Genomic DNA, 19,767 nt, shown 5'->3' with positions numbered 1-19,767 from the left:
CTATGACTCTATACCTGCTCCTCTATATTCAGTATCGCCGCTCTCTTATCTTCTGATGGATCCTTATATATGGCCACAGCCTGCTTGGCACAGAGCCGAGTGTCTTTGATTCTCCCAGACGAGATCAGGGTGCAGAACACAGTGGCTTCAACATTTCAAGTTGTGTGGGTGCCAAGAACGCCCACCGAGCACAGACCTCATAACTTTCTCAGTGGAAGATGGTGACATGCTTAGACTGGAGGCCACTGGATGCACTGGCTTTATTTTAAAATGTTGCCAGAAAGGCAGACACAGACGAACGCACCAAGACACAAAGAAAAAGGGAGGGAAAAAAATTGAGGAAGAAAAGAACTCTTTATCATTAAGCCTCCCTACCTGCACTACCAAAATGACCATGCCTATGGTTCCCAGCAGGTGCTTGTTGTCATCCAGCCATTCCTCCACTTTCTCGAAGCAGCCCTGAAATGGAACAAAAGCTTGTAAGGAAACCACTTTCATACCATTTTCAGTGTGGCAGAGGAACCATGTCACTTCAGTTTGATCACCTAGAAAAACTCAACCAGCCACTTTACATTTTTCCAGGATAAATGCATCTTTTGCATTTGAAATGTTCCTTCGGATGAAAGAACTACGAGGTGAGGTGTTAAAACAAGTGAATTACCCATGAGTGACGACTTTTATATCCAGACTTGTGGGACATATGGGCAGACGTGTGCATTAACACTGCAGGTACATAATCCAGAGCTTCTAAATGTATTCGCACCTGGGTTCATTCAGAGGTTGCTCACTAGCAGAGCCGTGGGGGTAAATGACCTAGCGTTGGTTTCAGCTGCAAAGTAATGCCCCTTCCCGAGTGCGGGTGCTGAGGCAGCATGTAAGACTTAACTGTGTAGTGTGTGGCCGCTGTCTCTTCTGGGCAGGATTACACACAAGCTTTTAGAGCTGCGCCTTCCCAATGGGCCGACTCAATGTCTGCCTATTCTCATTTTGGCAATTATATTACAGCTTTTAATCCTACTTTGGACCAAAGAAACCACATGCCAGACCAATAACAGATTAGACTTGTAATGGGGGGAGATTGGTGAACACTGTGCTGCAAGGTTTTTGAGAAAAAGGAGCTGTTGTCTCATGCATAATGGAAAAAAGAGTCAGCGTGATCAGAATTAAGCAATGAGTAAAACTACTTTAAGTCCTCTGTATACATACAGTGAGTTGTAAAATGAACTAGTGAACAGATGGACTGAAGATTAAAATTGTATAAGATTTATGATTTTTATGTCCCCCGTGAATCATATCAGTCATGGTGTCTTAAATCAACATAGTAATTATTTAAAGCCACGTATACAAACACAACTTCACACATAAATTGAAAAGAAGGACAAGGCTGTATGGATCTGGCTGATACCACTAGCGTCCTATCATCATACTGTGTGTACAACTAAAAAACATGTTTGCATTCACGTCACAGTCAATGTCAACTCACCCTGTTCCAGAACATGTTGGTGGTGTTACGCCCACAGTCCTGGTAATGCTCCTGGCAGCAGCGGTCAGGAACAACCTTCTCCTTGAGGGCCTCGTGCCAATCAGTGTACGCTATCACACCGCAGCACTTCCACTGTATATGCCCAAACACACACACACATACATCAGATTGGTTAATGCTTCCTGTCAGTCCAGGGAGACCTCATACTAACTTTAATGTAAGTATTATAATTAGTCCCTTGCTTTGGAGGGCTACAGTAATGGAGCGAAACGTACTTTAACATCCAGCTTTGACATTTAATATTGCATTAATTCTACAGCTACAAGCCAGCAAACACATTAACTGGAATATTTCAGTAGAACTTTGCTTTTACGTATCATGTTCGGTGTTGCCTACCTCAGCCTGGATGATGTTCCAGGCGTTTCTCAGACCTAGGTTGTTTTCTGAGTTGTAGAGAGCCAGCCCATCCTTCAGATCCTGCTTAGCATTATCACTCACCTGGGGATGAAAAGTCAACAACAGCCACGGTTATAGAGCTTGATATTGCATTTAATGTGAATTGCATTATAGGATTAATTGTAGTCTTTATATTGAAGCAGGCAGCCTAGGCTTGAGTGTTTGTAAGAGACACTAATTCTGCTCTTTTAAATCTGTCAATGTCATTCTCACACAGACACAGATGATAATGGTGGTGTCTTTGGTGTGTAGTGAAGTGCTTTTCAGTGTTTTTAGAGGATTAATCATGTATTCCTTCATGAACTGACTAATCATGATGAAAACTATACACAGACAGCTAATACTACTAAACAGTGACTTACACAGCTCAGTAACAGGTAACCTTTTTTTCCTGCTCTAGTACTATGGTGGACTTTTGCATGATGATAGCAGATCTGACACTTCATGTGCCACTTCACTCTACACACACAGCTTCAACATGCCCTTTCATAAAGCCAGCAAATCGTTTTCCTCTTGACTGAACCCCAACGTTGTGCTCAGGGTTGTGCCATGTCTGATGGAGATTAATATCTCAATGGATGTGTTAATGAGATACAAAATCAGGGCTTTAGTTCTCCTGCAGTTCACTTTGCCCGTGGGGATCTGCTAACTGCCAGGACAGATTGAGAGGCGCCTCAGATATGGGGTAATTATTGGTGGAAAAATTACATGTACTGCCAGAGCTATGCTGTACTTCATCTACACAGGCTACTACTACAGCTTACTGCATCTACTACATCTTCACAGGCACTTATAGCACAACACAAGGAACGCAACTTGCTTTAACAGTTAAAGCTTAGGGCCTAAGATTGTGCCTGGGAAAAAAATAAATAAAATCTGCAGACTATGAGAAGCAGCGTTACATTTGTCATTGCCTGACACCACAAGGTGCTTTCATACTCTCCAATTTCTTTATTCAGAGACTTCTGTTCTGCTCTGTAAAGCCCTCAGTAAAAAAAAAAAAAATAACAGAAGCAGGAAAATTGAAGCAGGCCACTAGATAATGTCAGCCTGCTTTTACAAGAGAAATACAAATTTAATGTCACTTGACTAATTGCCTGTGTAGCTCAGCAAAAATCTGTATTCTGTATACTGTACTGTATCTACTGTAGGGGACAAATCAAGCTTTTCTTTGATCATACAGAAAACTAGATTAAGCTTTAAATTAAGTGGTTCAGCAATTTATTGGTGGGAAGAAAAAGCCTCAAACCCTTGTTTTCTGAGCTGCAAGGCATAAGGAAACTATTTGCTGAATTAAACATAAAAGTCAAACTGATTTTTACTGGGTAATTAAAGTTTCCCTAGTAATAAAGTGCTTTAGTAATCATTAATCATGCAAAACCCATTTAAAACCTCCTCTAAAACCTTTGAAATAAGATTAGTATCATTTCAAATCACATTCTTCTTTCTCATTCTGTAACTTTGCTGACGCAGAGGAGCATATCTGTGTGTTGCACCTCAGGCTGCAGGCCCCACCATATCTGTCCTTGTGCAGGAAAATGAGATGAAGAGCAGTATCATCAATCTCTGCCTCTTACTTTGTTTCTATCCTCCATCGTCTCCTCTCCATCTAGGCTATATGTGATGCTGCTCGCTCATTACTGACTCCTTGCAGTAACTCAGTCACTAAAGAGCAGGGGGCCCCCTACTACAATAAAAAATCATCTTCTGATTCTCCAAATAAGTCTCTGCACATCTTCTATTTCATGTGTGGAAGTCTTTGTTACAGCCTGAAATTAAACTTAATGATCCAGATTTACCGCTAACGAGAGGCAGACAAATGACTGCAGAACAAACAGGAATTTGATCATGCAACACTCTGACCCATTTTCTCCATGCAAAAGGAACAGATACAAACACATCGTTGTTGCATTAGCCTATTTTTTTTCTGATGAGGAAAACTAACGTCTTGACTGAAGCTCGTGTTGCTAGTAGTGGAAATGGTTCACAAACGCCTTACTTCAGCAACATCTAACTCCTGGTAAGTTTTCTCTGAAAGTTGCCACAGAGCATCAATGCAATATCTTATGAGGCATATTGACAAAGCCCTGAGACACAGCTCATACTTCTCATTAAATAAATAAACTGGTGCTTTCCTCTGGGCTGACCAAGTCCACGTTCAGCAAAACAGGGCAGCACATTCATCACAGAAGTCTACAGGGTTCAGCTCGGCTACCCGGGAGAACACACAAGAATCACAAAAAGGAAGAAAAGGGAGAGATCAGAGGAAACAGTGCAGATATACATGTTGACAGGGCAGAGGAAGGCGTGGGCTTTCTATCCAAATTGGTGTTTGTTTTCTGTCACTGCACACCAGCACAGAACAGAGAGTGGGTGGTGGATTGTCTGATAAACACCTGTCACTAAGACACTGTAATAATACAGTAAACCCAGTCAGTACTGAAATTACCAAATGCATACCAAAGGTATTGAAGTTCTTTTCTGTTTGTTTTATGCTTTGAACAATCCCTTTTTCAACTTTACCAAAGTCTCCCATGCACATTTGTTTGCTTTCATGTGATTCTAGCACAAAGTGCTAAATTCAAGCAACATCAACATCCCTACTGTCAGAATTGGGCTCCAGATCTGGTGACATGTAAACACCTGAGGGACCAGGTACACTGGGACCTGTCAGTGAGCTGACACAGAGCCATGCTGCTAACTCATTAGCAGGCTACATAACCATGACTGAGCTGACTGCTCCAATTTTCAAAAATGTGAAAATTCTGATCTTTTTGTCAGTTATTTCATGTTGAATATGCATCAAAAATTCCAATCTTCCTGTTCAGACAGTAAAGGTCACATTCTGCCCTGGAAGGACAAGTAAGAAATATGTGAGTTTTATCTAAGACTTGATTCCCTTGTATTTATTCTGCCTCTTCTCATTAGTTTTGCCTCTGAGGACAACTAGCTAACAACTGCTGTCTCAGATGGCAGTTTGGTGAATGCTGTGAAGCATTTAGAATTTTTCACACAGCACAAGAAATGATTGCTTATTTACAGTAGGTGGTGTGATGGGTGCATCGAAGAGCAATTAGTGTATTGTGTGAATTTTATTCACTTATTCGACTCCTGTTTATCACTTCGAGCAATTGCAATCTTCAAATGATGTTACTGTGTTGAATTCCAACGTCTCTGTAGTGAAATTTCACACACACAAAACCCTCTCAACAGAATATGAAGGTGATGCATTCAGTATATTACCACTATGAAGAAGAAGCCAACTACATAAAAAAAACAGCTCATATGTGAAATAAAAAAAGTATAAAGATATAGCCAGATACAATTTTTTAGTACTCTGCTACCTTCTGTGCACACTGACGCAGGAACCTATGTAGAACTGAAGGACAACTGAGGCTTTGGTCAAAGAAAAAAAGTGAAGAACAGTCAGTTCTCACTGAAAAATGTCTTAAATTAAACATGTATTCCTTTATTTAGAGATTGACCTTCCCAGACTACCAGGGCAGATTCTTGACACATACTGTGCTATGGCTACAATGAACGATTATTTTCATGATCTATTAATCTGCAGATTATTTTCTTGATAAATTGTTAGTCTATTCAATATCAGATAATAGTGAAAAATGTCCATTAAATCTCCCACAAACCAAGGTGATGTCTTAAAATGTCTTGTTTTGTCCAAACAAAAGTCAAAAACACGAAGATTTTCCGTGTACGATTATATAAAAGCATGTTTGCTTAAAAATGATGAAAATTTATATTCAATTATCAAAATAGTTGCTGACTAATTTTCTGTCAATAGACTTATCATTGTAGCTCTATACTGTACACATAATAACATATACATTCTAACTATATATATATATATATAAAGCCCAGTGCATACCCGTGATGGTTCATGTGAGATCATATGGAAATCACAAGTTTTTGGAAGTGATTCTATTAAAGTCTGTGGCTTATTTTCACCACAGCACCATATTTGAATTTTAAATATGAATATGGTTATATTCAGTAAAGTTTGACACAGTATTGTCCTCATGAATATGATATGAATTAAAGTGCATTACTTTTCATAACTATAACCTGGAATTTTCCATTAAAGCAGACTCCACAATAATCCTGATGGTAAAACTATGGCTCTAGGGCTCTATTTTTGCATCTGTGCACAGCGAACTGGCTTCACACTTCTGCTGGTTGAAAAATGTGGAATTGACATGGAAAGATGAGCAAAGCATGAATAAAAAGGTTTGTGTGATTTATAGAGAGGTTTATATGGGTTTGCCCTCACCAAATAAAGTACTGAAAATATTATTGAACACAAGTTTGCCGACATGTGGACCTGCTCAGAGTAAGTGGGCAGCAGACTGCGTAAGATAACCTCAGTGCACCCCAGGAAAATGCCAGTTCACTGGCATGGACCTGTGCTCCTCCCCATTATAAATCCCTAATACTATGAGATTTTAAAATAGAGGATAAATGAATAAAGAGACCATATTTCCACTGCAGGACTACCCAAATTTCTATTCCCTTTTCTACTCTGCTCATTTTACCCCTCTCATCTTCAATCTTTAAACATGACTCATTCTGTGAAGTCTTAAACAACTACACAATCCAGAACAAATTGCCACTTGTCTTACTGTTTCTTCAAATGAAAGTAAGCAAGCCTTTTTTTTTTCTTTGTCATGCTTTGTCAGATCTCGGAGGCACTGTTGGCTTCTCTCCAGTCAACTGCAACAGTATGCAGAGTGTTTCTTCACAACCAAATACTAGAAGTTATATCCTGCCGTCAGAACAGTCAGTCACACCCCATCTTCCATCATTAGTTGTACACTCTTCAAGGATAAACTCCCGTTACCACACTTAATCTTCCTTTTTTCACATCAGATTTGTTACATTCACTCTCTACTATACCTCTTTTAGAATGTTAAGTACTTTTATACTCTTACAAGCTCATTTTTCACATGTTTACTGTCAGGGCACGTTGGCTCTAATCATCAAATCCTTTGATTCCTTGGACCCTAAGAACTGTGGCTAACAATATTATGCTGTTGCTCTCATTGCATAGTCTGGACAAGAGCGTGAGCTAACTGCCCTGAAAGTATAATAAATGATGTAGAGAGAAACAGCATCGGAGCCAGAGGTCCCCAACAGCACATCATTAAACGGGATACTTAATTCCCTCAGTTGCTCTACAAGCGTGTGCTGGGTAGCCTGAGGCCAGGGCACTCGACAGTGCATGGGGGAGACCCCCGCTACTACTCTGTAATTGGCCCCAAAAAATAAAGTAAAGTCAGGGATTGAACATATTTCTGCCTATACACAAATGGCACATGGCTCTATTTGTCTGCTGCTTTGTTGGGTTGTTAGTTAGCTAGCCTTAAGTACTTTCCGAACCAGTGTTTTATTGGACTAACCTTCTTGACATCCTTGTTTTACAGTGACACCTCACCTCACTTTTGCCACATATGTCCCCTTTTAATCCATCCTTTACACTATTTTTATGTTTTATGTGTTCTCCCTCACTTCAACTTACCACCCCAACGCATTCCTCCTCCTTTCCTTTCATGCCTTAAATATCTCACCTCCCTTTCCCTTTCTCCACCTTCTTTCCCTCCATACCTTCCTCCCTCCTGAGTTTTCTTTGTTTCCCTTCCTCCCTACATTCCCATGTACATGCTCTGTTGCTTCCTCTTCTCTGCTTGCCAGGTTCTGCTTCCTCGTTCTGAGCTAATAAACCTTCACCGCTGTTCGGCTCTGTGTGTTGGGTCGACGGAGGCACAATGAGGTCACAGCGTTAAAGACGGATGACTGTAATCTGGTTTGTGGCCCAGCCATCTGCTGTAGTCAGCTGGTTGCTAACTGCAGGGCCAACCTTTATTATACTACGGCCTGTACATGGCATTTAATCAGAGTGCTTAACTCCACTGGGCTGTGGAGGGAAAGGAGTACCTTTACACAAGCCATACCTGGAGGCAAGACTACTGGGGTGAGGAAGAGAGAGAAATTCTCCATTAAGGAGAAAGAAGAGTATGTCTTAAGCAGGATTAAGCGGGTGGAAAGGCAAAAAGGGGTGCAAGACAGGCTAACTAAATGAAAGCAGTGAAAAAATGTGTTCCTTCAGCAAAACTATATGTTCCCCTCTTCCACACATCTCTTCAACAGCTTGTCACCCGGAAGGATCACAGTTTGCAGAGGCGTCACTCATGACTTAAAGATGACCTATTTGAAAGACTAAAATATCTGTTTTGCAGGCCTCTGTCGATACACGTTTAAAAGCTGCCAACTACTGTATGTCTTCCAGACTTGTTAATAAATGCCTTGTGATTAGAAGATCAAATAGGAGAAGTGAATTAGTGATTCCTCTGATCACAGCCTGTAGCAGAGTATGAGGAGAGCCTCACACAGCATACTAGATCTGACTGGAGAGAGGCAAGCTGAGAGAAGAAGAAGAAAAAAAAAAAAGAGAGCAATATCTGAAGTTCTTGTGTAATGGACACCGATTGTCCTTCAACTAATCTTGACATTCTTTGACATATAATGCCATCTCAGTAATAGCACCAGATAATTTCCTAAAATTTGCAGGACATCTTATTTGGAGGCGGTCTGAAAATGCCATCTCCAATAACACATAATTTGCTGTAATAGCCTTGCTTTCCAATGACATCTGAAGACCAATAAAGAAAAATTTATTTGGTAGCGATCAGCATTATCGTGGTTTCACATCCCATTAGGTCTAAGCCAGGATAAACACACTGTAATTCTGCAAGATAGGGGAAACATAAAATTTGATTGCTATTTACTGGAACTGGTGTGAATGAGACGTAAATCCTATCCCTGACTAACGTAGACTCATTTCATTTTATATACAAGAAACTCTCAACCCTACATGGGCTATCTCCTGACTTCACAGGTGATAGTAAGGTGCTGCCGTGAATTCAAGAGGCACTCTATTTAAATTCCACTGGAGGGATCAGGGTTTGGAAGATTTTTTTTTTTTTTTTTCAAAGTTGAGCCGGTAATATTTTGGAGATAAGGCAACAGACATATTTACTCCTGACAGGGTGTGCCTTGGAGACCTGATCCAAATCTGAGAGTGGATTGGTTGCTAAATGAATTCCTTTATCTGCCTGAGAGACTAAGTTTGAGCAATAACCTCAGAACAAAAAGGGAGAATTAACCGACAGCCCCTGGGGCCTGCAACATAGAGACTTTGAATATATAAATAGATGGATCTATCAATGATGTGTCCTTGAAAACAGATTGCTTGTCCTGCGCAAGACATTTGTCGACTTCAGGCTGAAATATTTGTGGAGTGATTTGATTGAACACGGAGAATGATGTAGTCTGCTCATGGATAGCAATAATCTCCAGAGCTTTACATATCGGCATCTGTTGTCACCACACACACACACACCTGACTTGAGTCCAAGCAGGGGTCATGGGAAATGTGCTTGGGACCAATTACAGGGAGCCAACTGGTAGGGATTGGCCTGCATTTTGGGGCCTAACCTTTGACTGCTGGGTTAATGGCAGAATGAAGACATTCAACCTCCAGCATGAGAAACGAGCAAATATAAGAGAGGAAACCCGGACACCCGGAAGCAGCTGGAACACGGATATGTTTATCACACTCACACTTTTTATTGCTTTGTGCATTTGTGTGAAGTCCTGTGTTTGTGTGTGTGTGTGTACAAGCTTATAGACATTAACTGTTCAAGACCTCAAACTGCAATGTACGCCTCGCTGCCTTGGCAAAATGAGCTCATACTATGGATTTGCTGTGGCTAAGAGCTAGACTGCATAAAGAAAATATTAGCGAGTTAACAGGAACAATAACAGATGTAAGGTTTAACGCTCAGACACAACATCGAAAACAAAATTAACTTACCTTATCTGAGTACACAAAGAACAGGATGAGTAATATGAGCTCTGCCAGGAGAATTATCAGCAGGACAATGAAGAACTGTCAGAGAAAAGGAGAGAGAGTCTTGTTTTAACAATTGCTTTGGCAGTATTGTAAATCTACCTTGTCAAGCCAATGAAAACATGTCGAATATAAATTTTGAGAAACACTTTCTCATTCGCGGGAATGGGAAAGTATGTCCAAATGTTTGACTGGTCTGTAGATGACAGTGTTCGTGCACCTCATTATAAACTCTGCATCAGAGATTTGTAATGCATTTGATTTCTTCTGTACTATACATGGAAAGCAACATAATCAGTCAATTTAGGTTAAGGCTACAGTTACTGATTTCAGTCTGTGAGTGGAATATAGAGCAACCCAGATTCTTCAAAAATAAAATATAGCAACACACACGAAAAAACACTCAAATGAGATAAGGAAAGGCAGAAAAAGGGAGATGAAGGAAGAGTGGGGGAGTGACAGAGGGAGGAAAATAGGAGAATCTAAGTGCCAGAGGGTTCGTGAACGTGTGAGAAGGAGGAAAAAAGGGTTTTAAGACCTCCTAAGATTAATTTATAACACAGCCTCGTATCTCATCTACTATTCTCTTCTCCCTACTTGACTCCGCTTCAGCTCAATATTTACCAAGCTCTTCAGCACAGCATGGGAAGAGGCACGCAAACCTAGATTTTTAGAAAACACCATTAATAACAAACTCATTTGGGAGGAAGGGGTAGGCTATTATTTGTGTCGAGGCCCAAATGAAATAGTTAACGACAGTTTGCTGTTGGTGGGATGTCTGAGTTGCCAGTTTAGTGTATCATTGTTGTGCATTCACAGCTGGTTTCTCACAGTTGGTTTTTCCTGGTGTTAAAAGTTAAAGGAACAGCTTCTGGTGGTGCTCTGTTGGCACTGAAAATATGAAAATATGTGTGTGCGCAGTCACATGCATGCGCTGCTTTGTGGGCATATGTTCTCATTTGCTAGCAATTCACACTTTCAAGGTTTCGAGGCTTGCCGTTTCAGTTGGATATTTTATTTATTTCCCACTTTGTTTTTTTTTTTTCCTTTTATTTTCTCAGTGAAGAATTTTTGGCAAAGACAAAAACAAACTGAAAATTCACTGCAAAGGATTAATACTTTGCAGAGAGTTGTCCACAGAGTAACTTCAGAGATAATATGTCAAGGTAGACGCTCAGGTCTGTTTGCTCCAGGAAATCTAAACCCACTCTGATGTTTTCAGATCTTGCATTCCCCCCACCCCCCCCCCCCCCCCCTCCGGTGTGCTGGGTTTGATAGACAGGCTAAGAAAAAAAAAAAAAAAAAGCAACAATAGCAACTAACAGACACCCCTGCTCAAAACAGAATTATTGCGGCTGATATAAAAAAAATGCCGCCATACACAGATGTGGCAAGTGACTTAATGAGAAACATCAGAACTTTTACATTTTCCATTAAGTCTCTCTTTTTTTTTCTCATTTCAGTCTTCTTTCTCGCCCCCTGCTCTCTGCTCTCTCCCTCTCTCTGCTTCACAGTTGTTAGGCAGGTGAAGGAAGCCATGTCCAACACTGAGGATTTGGTGGGGCTTTTGACTGATGCAAGAGCTTCAAGGGATTGAACTGTTTGTGATGTTAAGTACCCAAAGCCCCAACTCCAGTTCTCGTTTAAAGTTTCTATACATGAAAGTTTTTTCTTTCTTTTTTTTGCAGCAGATCCATGCAACCTCATTCCATTGGGCGAACTTTTGTAATTAACTTGTGCTTAAGATAAAACACTTGTACAGCTTTGGGCAAACAGTGCAATGTCAAGACAGAGTATTCTTTGTAATGAATAATAGAATATTCTCAATTATTGAGCACAAAATTATCTAGTGCCTTTAGTGTGCTAATTCAACCACGTTGGTGACACAAAAGGCCTCCTGACTGACAGCGCTTTCACTGGGCTGTGACCAAAGCCATGGAAGTGACATGAATGCGTTGGTGTTAATTTGCAGAAAGGGAGAATCCCACTGCTCAGCTCTAATTTTCCTTTGAGAGCCCCTGAGGTTTGATACAATGCAGACTGAACTCCTCCTGTCAGTCTACGTCTGCTGTGATTCCACTTGGAAGAAAAATACAAATATGCTGCAGTGTTCTCGCTGGCCTGTGACCAGTGTGTGTAGGTGTATAGACATATATGTCAGAGGGTGTCTCCACAAGACATTTCTGTCAATATTTGCATGAGTTCTACAGGGAAATGTGAAAAAAAAGGAGGAGAGACTGTGTAAGAGTGAACGTGCAGTGTGTGCATTTATGTCTGGACAGTCGTCTGTGTGTGTGGACACTGTGAAGGTATGTAGATAAACTCACGCTCAGAAGCAGGCACTTGTTCTCCTTGATGGCACCCAGGCAACCGAGAAAGCCTGTTACCATGACGATGGCGCCGATGGCGATGACCATGTTGGCAGCCGACAGTGAGGGGGATGAGGGCGAGAAGGTGGCGAAGCTGCCCTGCGACACAGAGAGCCAGATGCCAACGCCGAGCAGCCCGCAGCCACATAACTGCAAGGAGAAAGATAAGACAGACGACAAGGTGAGACAAAAAACAAGAGGTAAGTCGCTCTCTTCAGGGTTAGCTACAGAAATTATTAACAGCCAAGTTCATTTTTAGCTCTCCCCAGGCTGATTTTTGCTCACAATGACAGACCTTTGGAACAATATAGTAATCTCCAGAGTAAGGTTAGCTCTAAATGAACACAAGTCCCAACTCAAAAAGCCCAATGCAACAGGCTTAATTTTCCTGGCTGTCCAGGGAATTTCCCACGCAGTCATCCAACAGCAAATACTGCTCAAAAAACAAGGGGTTTTACACCAATTACAACTATGATAAGCCAATAACTGCTCTGCAAGAGATTAGAGCAAAAATTGGACTTGGGCCGTGCTGGTTTTGCACATTTGAGCTGATTACATTAAATCCAGAACAAACAGAGATGTAATTACTGCCAACCCCCTAAAAAATGAAAACTTCTAAGCTTTACAAAATCCCCTGCAGTGGACTTGAACTTCACCTAGAGGGAGCAATTCCCTAATCTCACTCTGTCACCTTGCCAACCCCCCCGCTGATGTGTGTATGGCCTGCAATGTGAGTCCATTAATGCAAGAAAGTGTTTATGGAAGGCTTTGATTGGCGGAAAGGAGCACCCTGCCTGCTGATGTGTTGGTCCATCTATCAGAGATAAGAACCATACAACATGCCCACCACACAATGAAATATAGGCTAGGATATAAAGTGGTGACATTTTTGCCTGCACCTAATGGAATAAAATACCCAGGGCAATCTTACCATGGATAAAAAAAATTCCAAATGATGTAAAATATGGAAAGGCTCCATGGTAAATCATTGCACTGCCACCTTTTCTTTCCCTTTATTCACAGAGCTCCCTTCTTCCTTTCTCATCTTCGCACCGCTGCTCCAGAACGCTTAAATGCCTGTCAGCAATATGTACAAGAAACCTGCTGTGCATGCAAACACACACTGAGCCACACACAAAAAGTATACAGTATACAAACACACCATCATCATCAGATAGGCATTGTGGCTAAATCTCAACCGTGTTCTCTTTCGGAATAAAATAGAGAATAATAAAGAATCCACCACACACTGCGCTAATTTTCTTGAGCTGACAAAATTAAACTGACAAACAGCACAGCTGATAATATACCTGGAAATGTGCTGCAGCACTTAAAGAATAAAGAAGTGTAGCTTTAGTCTGACAAAGGCAAACAAAGTGACTTAAAGCACATAACAAGCCTGCTGAGTGGCTCTCAGCGATGTTAGGTGATGATGTGAAAGAGTAACATGGGGGTTTCAGATGGAGGCTTCATGAGGTGATGAGAGAAGCCTCGGGTCTAATGAGTCCTATAGGATCTGTAGATACATAAACCGACCAAGCAACACCCTCTCAAGTGTTAGAGATGTGCAGTTTCACCCTCATTAACCCGTGACCTTTCAGCAGTGAGGTTTGACTTTGTGTGGGTTGACCTCCCTGGATGAGCATGCTTCAGTACAGGAAAATGAGTGATAGAAGAGCTTTCCTGAGAACTAAGAAACGACTAGATGCAATTAAAAGTGAGGACACAGAGAGAAAGAATCAGGACTGCTGTATGTGAATGACTCAGAGTAGATAAAAGCTCCGTTTGAGAGTGCTCAAATTCCTGCACTGATTGAATGCGCTGCCCAGGGTGTGATTTCGTGAAAGATTGTAGCCAGTGCTCTAATGAACAAAGTCTGAGCGCTACTGTCAGGGTCGATGGTGAGGGGGGCTGTGAACAGAGCCCGTCTATCAGACCCTGAGAGAAGGACACTTGTTTAGTCACACGTGGATGACAATAAAGTCGAACTGGATGTGAATGAATGGTCTGAGTAAGACCCCTCCTGAGACAGACAGAGAGAGGGGTGCAGTGGACTTTCAGACTTTCAATCACCCAACATCTAAATAATTCAGAGGTAGCTGAATTCGCTGGGAGGCACCTGCTGGCCCTTTATGCTTCCCTGATTAAAAACAGGAGAATGAAAACGTCAATTGAATATGCTGGTAAAGGTCATGTCCCTATGCAGAGCAGCTAATATATGGAATCACAGCTGACACTCTTCAGGAGGCTAGATTATATAGAGCGTAAGTAAGGGTTCGAGATAGCAAAGGAGGAATAGTAAATTTAAGAGGCCACCTAGATAGAGTGGATTTACGGTCCGGTGAGGGGAGCACCAGGAGGTTTAAGAGTCCAGGTGGGGAGGGATACAGTGCCTTCACTTAATTGTGTTTAATGCCCAGTGAAGGGAGCTCGGCCAAGTGTGTCGCTCTTTTAAGTGACTGTGAAACCACCCAGCCCCCCTGCTCAGTCTGTCTTATCTGTCTTTTAGAGCCTACCAGGAGTCTAATCTTTGTCCTGCTTCTACTACTACTACTACTAATACTACTACTACATGCTGTCAACAGACCTCTGAGAAGATGCCACAGGATATACCTACAGTATAAGCCCCAATCCCCTTTGATTATCTGACCTTAGCGTGTATGACCGAGGTTGACCCCGTGCCTTGCTGCTGAGCTCCTTATCCTCTTTTAATTGTGGGATGTTTTGATATCCCATTTGTAGGTAAGGATCAAGGAATGGCCAAATACTGAAGAAGCTTGTAAAGAGTCATGGAGAAGACTTAGTATTAAGGAAGTGCTGCAGTGTCATTGTTATCTGAGTGTAGACGCAGCAGGGATATGATTAACATTTGGGCTGGATGAATAAATTGCCCCATTACCATATTTTGAAGGGATGTGGAAATACAAAAACAACAGTTCACGCAATAACGTTCCAATGTGTTTGCGATCTGGGTGACGTGATGCAAGTCAATACGCTGACTGATGCAATGACTTTTCCGATCTAAAACCAGCGTTCACACTTCTTATCACACACTTATCATCTGCCAATCATTGAATAAGAATGTCCCACAGTACTACCAACCTTACCATTGTTTACGTAAGATTGTTTGCTGGTTGGTGCGGCCCCCCATCTGCCAGATTATCTATGGAACTTGACACAGTGTGACTCTACACCAATTATCTGTGCAGATAGAAACAACCAGCACAGGTGCTCGGGGCAATTACTCTGCTTTCACTGTCCCTTCACTCCATGTGTGCAGCTTTACAGGCCATGGACCCATCATTAAGTAGCTGAGGATGATGGGTGACAGCTTGCCGGGTCCGCAACTAGTTCAGTTTTAACAAGCTTCAACACAGTGTTGACTCTTTTTAGTACTCTAGGTTTTCAAATATGTATTTCTGCTTTAATTACAGTGAAACACTGTCAAAACAACTTGGCTGCTTTGTCTTGTTGATGTTCTATTTTGTCTTGTTGATATTCCCATGCATACATGCGGCGCAGACATGCCTCCTTCCTATCTATCACTTTGAAGGTTTCAGTCATATTTGAGGGTGATAGGAACATATCTTCCAGCCATGATAATGAAAAATTCTTAGCAGTCTGGAATACAAAACCGGCTGCTCTTAACACTGAATTGAGTTCAGAAAGTTAAGAGCACTTCTAGCAGGAGGGACGTTACGCTGGGTGCATGTAATTATGCTTGATACAAGGTCTTTTTTTTTCTTTTTTAATCGATGAAAAAGACTTAGAGCACACTGAGAGAATATGTGACCTTTTCATACATGTTAGGCAATATTTTGTGAGCACCTCTGTGGCAAGTCAGAATGTAGTCCAATGTTTAAATGTCATTTGTGAGAGAGGTGACAAAAGGAGCGGTGTAGAGGATAACATTCACTTTTTGGTGGTGGAAATTGGAGGACATGAGATGTGACTCTATCTAGCTGGATGAATGGGGCCCTGCTGTTTGGGCCCTGTAACAAGCTCAGGGTGAAAATAATTGCAATAACACTGTGCGAAGAAACTGTGAGCCAACTTTCCAAACAGGAAGGTGAGGTGAAGGGGGTCAACCATAAGGTGTGTGAAGCAGGGATAGAAGGTATTAAAGCCAGAAAGATTGGATGGACACGTGAGATGTGTATAAGAGAAAGAGATATTGAGCTTTGAGGGAGAGAAGAAGAAGAAAATAGAGGCTGACCCTTCATCCGAGCGGCTGGCTCGGAGAATTATCAGTTGCCGCAGTAACTGGCTCGGTGACACAGAGCCACCCAAGACAGGACCCCACTTCAATCTCCCAGAGAAGAAGGGGGTTCGAGGGTTGGATGGGTGCTGTGTGTGTGTGTGTGTGTGTGTGTGGAAGTTGGAGGACATTGACCTTTTCACACTCTGAGCTCTCAGAGAGGTCACCATGGGAGCACGTCCTGTCGTAAAGAATGACAGCTTTTGTCAAATTACTGCTGTCCTCTGTGGCTGCTCTCATCACAAGGGCTGAATGCCCCTGTGAAAGAGTTTATGAAGTTTTGAGTGATATGTGTGCATGTGTGGCTGTGAGTGTGTGTTGAAGCCGCTTACTTCGGTTTATTAAAATCTTTACAGCAAAGAGCCACAAGTAAATAACTGGTCATTGAAGAAGCCGTCATTTGCACAGAAATAATAATCTTCTATAAACATCGGCTGTGCCATACTGAAAACGAACCTTGTAATTAGCAAGCACTTCTACCATTACAGCAAAATGAAGCATAAAATTGGGGAAAATGCCAACCTGACTGCACTGCTTGGGGACAGAGCCATTTTATCACTTTACAATCCCTTCTGCCCTTTAGTGCAACTCCATCTTTCTTTTTATTGAAAAATTTTTTTTTTTCCCTTTCTTGCAGCACACAACATCATCTGCTTTAGCCGGCATTGATTTTGTGCTGAAATGAAGACAGAGGATATTCACTTCAGAAAACAGAAGATTTTTCATTTCTCACCATGTGATCCTACAAGCCTGTGATTCATGTTACCATATAAGCACTAATGGCCTGCCAACTGTGAAAGAAACTGACAAACATAATAAAGCTATTGTAAACATCAAAAAGGAGAGAAAAGGCCCAAAAGTAAAGACGGGTTATTTGTATTTGCTAGCCAGCAAAGGAAAAAGTCTTCTTTGAGACATGCTATGAAAGAAAAGGAGTCATCTTATGAATAGACTCCAGAGAGTGTTTGTGTGTTCCTGTCAGAAAAGGTTATTTTTTTAAGGTTTCTTCCTGATAAATCACTACTTTTGCTGCACTTATCCTCCGTGGTGACCATATTTGAGCAAAGAAAAACTCAGGCGAAAAGAATAGTATATTATTTTTCACATTATCACTCTTGATTTATTTTGACTCACCTTGTCCTTCTTGTCAAGCCTAAAGAAGCCTTGTTCTTTTCAGTTTATCATTACTAGCTAAGAGGTTGCTCAAAAAGCAAAAAGAAGTAAGGTCATTCTGATTAAAGCTAAGCCTCACTCCACAGCGGCTGTATCACACCAAACACAATGCATTAAAGCAATTTTACAACTGTACTTTGACTTTTGACACTTGCTATTAACAGTTCTTTGCTGGATCAAAGTGCACTAAACAACACTACAATGAATAAAACATCTTCATTTCAACAAGGCAACAGCTTCTGCAGCACAATCCACCACCCCACTGACCATTTGTACATTCAGTACATTACAAATAACCTATTTTTTACACGCAGCTCCCCTTTGTCATTAGCATGATTAGCTATTTCTCTTTGTTGCATGCTTACATTGGTCGTAAATGATAAATATATACAGTAGCAAGCAACTAATTGCACAAGCAAGACATGAAGCTGTGTATTTAGCCATATTAGCGCAAATATAATTGTTTTGAACGTGCTCAGCATACTGATTGCCTGCAGAGAAGTTGATTATACTGTAGTTAAGAAGTTTCTATTGATACTTTCTCACCATGAAGGAGCAAGCCACAAACTTTTCAGAACCACTTTTCAAGCCTACAAGGTGTAACTGCTTGATACTCAAGATGTTTCTCAGTTGAGCTTTCTTTTTGACTTTGAAATCTTTTGTTCTTTAATGAAACATGTGAAAAACAAATGTCAAGATGAGATACTTAGGGCAAGGGAAGCTGCTTCAAGAAATACATTTATCAATAAAAACAGACTTCTTGGGTTGTTGTAATAGGAAATAAACCTCTAACCCTTCCATGATGAAGCCCATGTGTTTCAGTACATCCCTTTACACAATATTTATCCTGATGATGGTACAGTAGACAAGCTTAACTGGAGGCAATATATATCTTTCCAGTAAAAATCCCCGCCCCTGTCTCCCCAGGCTTCCGAGGGGCATCCTAGTCATTCCCCTTGTGAATAGTATACAGCCGATGTGAGTTGTATAACAAGTAAATTATTCACAGGGTCTGCGATGGCGGCTTAGGGAAACAGTGCTTTCAGGCTCAGAATAAACATTGCATGAATTCAAAGGGCCAGGACAGATGCAGAACGTAAGATTAAAAAGCTATATCTGCCTTGTTAAAGTTTCATTCACCCAGTGGACTCCTGGTGGGTTCACACAATGCGAGAGATTACCTAGAAAATCATGCTGTCTGACAGACCAACTGATAACACCGTGCCGCTTTCTATGGACATGCACCCTTTCATTTGTGGACAGTTAAGTTTTTATGGGGTCAAGTGTATATTGTCATATAACATTTGAATTCTCTGCTGATATATTTCCACAGAGAAAGAGTTCCCACCATCCATCACATGCTTAGTCAAGCATCCAGAATGGTGCAATTCTGTGGTGGTCATGGTTGGATGCTTTAGCCTCCTTTACCCTGTTTAAAGGTTCTCAGTGATGCACCTATCCATGATGCAGGGCCTGCCATGACTCCCTCCCTCTCTCTCCCAAGAAGAGCTGAAAGGCCTATTCACCGCAAAGTGACTCAAAATCAATCGCGCCAGGCAGGATTAAAGACAGACAAGCCGTTCTCTGCTGGTCCAGAGCTACCCCTGCTGTCTTCGCTCACACATCCACGCTCTTTCACACCTGACAACAGCCTCTACCCTTAGAGGACAAGACACAAAAAGAAAGAAAGCCAGGACAATGTCAGAAGAAACGCTATTAGACATCCCTGACTAATTCTACCGTTAGATCTCTACCATCCTAACAAGACTCTTCAATCAGCCTAAGAACCCACAGGCACTTCAATTATGCATTGAGAACAAGTAGGGGAGCACCACGACGAGGAAAATCATCCAATGACTGGAGCCAAAAAGCGATGCAGCTCTGCTTGCCACAGTCAGTCAGAGAGTGAGAGCGTGGATGGAGACTTAGAGAGATGCACAGGGAAATGGGGCCTGCTGAGTACAAAGCCAAGAGCCAAAGACCAAAGCCCTGGTCCAAATACAGACAAATACTGCCACAGGAGAGCAGAGCTCCTTTACTTCTTCATGCTGTGGATGCAAGGCGGCTACAGGGATGACAGCTGCGATGTCTTACTGCTATCGCT

General features: G+C 41.6%; 1 protein-coding gene across 3 annotated transcripts in view; it reads right to left on the bottom strand.

The window, feature by feature from the left end:
• Positions 1–19,767, bottom strand: part of tspan9a (tetraspanin 9a) — a 166,987-nt gene that overhangs the window by 9,055 nt on the left and 138,165 nt on the right. For all 3 annotated transcript variants that reach the window (XM_044356987.1, XM_044356986.1, XM_044356985.1), the window contains 5 exons: positions 12,191–12,382; positions 9,828–9,902; positions 1,880–1,981; positions 1,484–1,615; positions 376–459 (listed from right to left, as the gene is read on the bottom strand). In XM_044356987.1, coding sequence (XP_044212922.1) covers positions 376–459; positions 1,484–1,615; positions 1,880–1,981; positions 9,828–9,902; positions 12,191–12,382 — 585 coding nt within the window. The remainder of the gene's footprint in view (positions 1–375; positions 460–1,483; positions 1,616–1,879; positions 1,982–9,827; positions 9,903–12,190; positions 12,383–19,767) is intronic.

The sequence above is a fragment of the Thunnus albacares genome, chromosome 7 (genome assembly GCF_914725855.1).
Source record: "Thunnus albacares chromosome 7, fThuAlb1.1, whole genome shotgun sequence".
Classification (NCBI taxonomy): domain Eukaryota; kingdom Metazoa; phylum Chordata; class Actinopteri; order Scombriformes; family Scombridae; genus Thunnus; species Thunnus albacares.
Note: the sequence above shows the minus strand (reverse complement) of the source record. Positions and strands in the feature narration are given on the sequence as shown.